The following is a 3,660-nucleotide window of genomic DNA, read 5'->3' as shown; positions in this document are numbered from 1 at the left end:
AATAAATGGGTAGCTTTTCTCAGTGAATTAAGTATTATCTTTTTAGGATCTATAAATCTTGTGTACATATTTTAAAAAAACTAAAAAATATATATATATATATATATAACAAAATTTTCACGTTAATCCGATTCTTTTTCCTTTTCTTTTTCTTCTCTGTTTAGGAATCTAGGATCCTAAAAAAAACAAGTTTAAAGCTGTCCAGTATACATTCAAAGGCAACAGTTAACAGTTTAAAAGTATCCAAAAAGCAAGACATAAAATATAGATTACACCAATAACATCTTTATAACATAGATAGAATAGCATCATTACGTAAAGTAGTAACAGTAAACTATGAAACATAGAATAGCATCATTACAAGTAGTAACAGTAAACTATGAAAATCCTTGTAATACTTATTAAGGGGACTTGATAATAGTTAATTAATAAGCAGGGCAGAATCACAGAGAGTAAACATGTTTTGGAAGCCTAGTGTCCACAATAGTAACAAGTGGGGTTTTCTTAGGAGTTGAGAGCCCAAAAATTTCCTCCATGTTCAGATCCTCTTTCTTCATATCCCCCGGCAATTTCCATGTGAATCCATGCAAGAGGTTAGCCAAACTTGATTGTATCACCTTGAGGCCAAGACTGTAACCGGGGCACATCCTTCTACCTGCCCCAAAAGGCAGTAGCTCAAAGTCATGACCTTTGACATCAATGGCCTTCCCAATGAACCTCTCAGGGCAAAACTCATCTGGGTTCTCCCACAATGTAGGATCTCTCCCAATGGTCCAGACGTTCACAAGCACTCGGGTCCCTTTGAGAATGTCATAGCCAGCAATCTTGCAGTCTTCCCGGGCTAGCCGAGGCACCAGCATTGGTGCCACAGGGTGCAGCCGCATCGTCTCCTTGACAATTGCATCAATGTACGGTAGATTTACAATGTCCTTCTCTTCAACCCATCTGTCTCTACCAATTACCCTATCTAGCTCTTCTGCAGCCTTGTTGAAAATCTCTGGCTTCCTTAGGAGCTCCGAGATTGCCCATTCTACAGTCACGGCCGAGCTCTCGGTTCCACCGGCTATCAAATCCTGTGGATTAATCAGCAAAATGGCATAAGTAGATGCTTAGTGAAGAAATCATTAAAAAGTGTTCATCGCATCCACGAGTACTGGGATTAATCATTTTGTTATATGGGGCATTCTATTTTTTTGACTTTTGACCCATCTTGCATTTTCTGCAACACTATAAATTATGGGTTCCCTTTGAAGAGCAGTTCGATGGAAACAAAGGAAAATGGATGAATCGTGTCAACTCTCAGTATGTTCACGGATTCATGCGACTCAATAATTGAACCCAACAAAAACAGATGAGCCATCGCATTCGATCGATGGAGCGCGCATAATAATGTGATTATTGTCACTCGGAAGTTACAGCAACTTGAAACGGACGGTGGATCCAACTTTGGACAAATTCATTGATATTTTGATAGATTCCGAAACGGTAAATCAATCCAAAGTCATCTTTAATATAATTAGGCTTCCTTCAACAAATGATAGTAATGCCAATCGTTCAAGCTAATAATGCATGGTTAGTGGAGCTTACGGGAAAAAAGCTAAAGAGAAGTTTCTAGCTAGTGATATGAACCATAATAAGTGGAATCCTCTGTCGAGCAAGTTACACCACATATGCTATTTCCAGGTAGGCTCCAATTTAGGAATAGTCTTTAATGGTTACCACAACAGTAAAAGAGACTTTATTTCCCAAAGTGCTACAGTCACGAACAAATTTTATAAAGATAAACTCATAAATTAACTAAATTTAATGGTCATCACAATAGTAAATGACACTTCCTTTCCCATGAGAGAAGTGCTACCATCGCAAAAATACTTTACAAGATTAAATTCACAAATTCCCTTGATTTCAGCTTTCATGTGATGCGGTAAATAAATTTTACAATAAAAATAATTTTATAATTTAACGTTACACATAAATTTATAAATTTATTTTTATAAAAAAATTTTATAGTTAAAATATTTTTATTTCCTTAAAGTGTTAAAGGGAAAAAAATTCTTCAACCAAAGTATATATTTCTTATTATAAAATGCAAATACTGGAATAATGAAATTTATTATATTTTATATAAAAATTTAAAAAAATTTTAACGATAGATTAGACGAGATAGACGGCGGTCTGTTTTCAATGATAAAGATAAGGTCAGTTAGCAATACTATAATACCTGGGTAAATGCCTTGACACCATGTCTCTCAAGCTTAACATCAAGCGTAGGATCCTCAGCAATCTGCAACAGAACATCCACCATGTCCTTGGCTTCATGATCCTTCACTTCATTTTTCCTTTGAATATGTTCGTCCAACACATGCTCCAAGAATCTATCAAACTTCTTGCTCAATGCTTTCATTCTCTTAATATACCCCTGCAAATCCAAGAAATCGATCCAAGGTATAGAATCCCCAATATTCAACACCCCACTAAGCAAGAACAACTCGTCCAACATCTTCTTGAACTCTTCTGGGGACACAATCGAATTCTCGGACTCATCCGTGTACTTCTTTCCCAACACCATGCGACTTATAACGTTGAGACTGACAGTAGAAAGATGTTCTTTCAAGGTGATCGGCTGGTTGTTGGACTTGTACAAGTCGCTTAGCAAGGCACTCATCTCCTCGTTGCGAATGTACTCGTAGGACTCGAGGCGTCTCGCGCTGAAAAGCTCCATCAGGCACATTTTACGAGCCTGACGCCAGTATGGGCCATAAGGGGACCATGTGATGTCCGAGTAGTTATAGGTGGTATATTTGCCTGCGGCGGTCTTGGGTCGGGATGCAAAGGTGACATCGTAGGTTTTGAGAAAGGCCTTAGCCATCTCGACAGAGGAACCTACAACAACGGGGAATGACCCGAAACGGAGCTGCATGATGGGCCCATATTTTTTAGATAGCGCATGGATGGATTGGTGGGGGAGTGAGCCTATGAGGTTGAGGTTTCCGATGATGGGCCATGATTTTGGACCTGGAGGCAAGTGTACTCGGCGGCGGCGGCGAAGGTATTTGGAGAGCGAGAAGAGAGCTAAGGTTGCAAGCCATACGGCTGCATATGTTGCCCAAGAGGCAAGTTCCATAGCTAGTGACAGTATGGTGAGTGGGCTGTTGTGGGTGGTGGTGTGGCAGTGATGAAAGTGTAGTGAATGAGGAGGAGAGGCATTTATAGCCCGAGGAAGCAATGACAAAGTCTTTCTTTACTTCGAACTACTTCAAAAAATGAAAAAAAAGTCTTTTCTTTAGTTCATTTTGGTGTATGAATGACAAAAGTCTTGCTTTTCTTTATTAAAATAATGGGTACCATCTGGTTGGCTTCGTTCCTGGATGTTTCTGTGAAATCTCAATGGCATGCTACTCTTTTGTATTTAGTCATTGATCTCTTTTGTTTAATCTTGCGTCAGTGGGGGTGTGATCGGGTGGTTGTGGAAAGCAGGGGACCCAGTAGCGGAACCAGAAATTTGTTGTAAGGGAGGCCGAGCAAAGTTAAAATTATAATAAAATATTTTTTATTCTATTTTTTAATCAAAATAATTTATAAGATCAAAATAATTTTATAGAAAGGGTCAAAATAATTTTTTAGAGAGGGGAACAACACAATATAAAATAATATAATCCT

General features: G+C 38.4%; 1 protein-coding gene across 1 annotated transcript; it reads right to left on the bottom strand.

Moving 5' to 3' along the window:
• Nucleotides 1–267: 267 nt before the first annotated feature.
• Nucleotides 268–3,378, bottom strand: LOC109001975 (trimethyltridecatetraene synthase-like). The gene is made up of 2 exons (XM_018979510.2): nucleotides 2,222–3,378; nucleotides 268–1,073 (listed from the first exon to the last, which is right to left on the bottom strand). The coding sequence occupies exons 1-2, from the start codon at nucleotides 3,122–3,124 to the stop codon at nucleotides 444–446; spliced, it is 1,533 nt and encodes a 510-aa protein (XP_018835055.1). The 5' UTR covers nucleotides 3,125–3,378; the 3' UTR covers nucleotides 268–443.
• Between the last annotated feature and the right edge of the window lie 282 nt (nucleotides 3,379–3,660).

The sequence above is a fragment of the Juglans regia genome, chromosome 7 (genome assembly GCF_001411555.2).
Source record: "Juglans regia cultivar Chandler chromosome 7, Walnut 2.0, whole genome shotgun sequence".
Classification (NCBI taxonomy): domain Eukaryota; kingdom Viridiplantae; phylum Streptophyta; class Magnoliopsida; order Fagales; family Juglandaceae; genus Juglans; species Juglans regia.
This window is presented reverse-complemented; position numbering and strand designations above follow the sequence as displayed.

Coding starts and splice junctions, on each gene's coding strand:
- LOC109001975 (XM_018979510.2), bottom strand. CDS start 3,124: ATGGAACTTGCCTCTTGGGCAACATATGCAGCCGTATGGCTTGCAACC. Junction 1,074..2,221: donor GTGTCAAGGCATTTACCCAG/GTATTATAGTAT, acceptor ATTAATCCACAG/GATTTGATAGCCGGTGGAAC.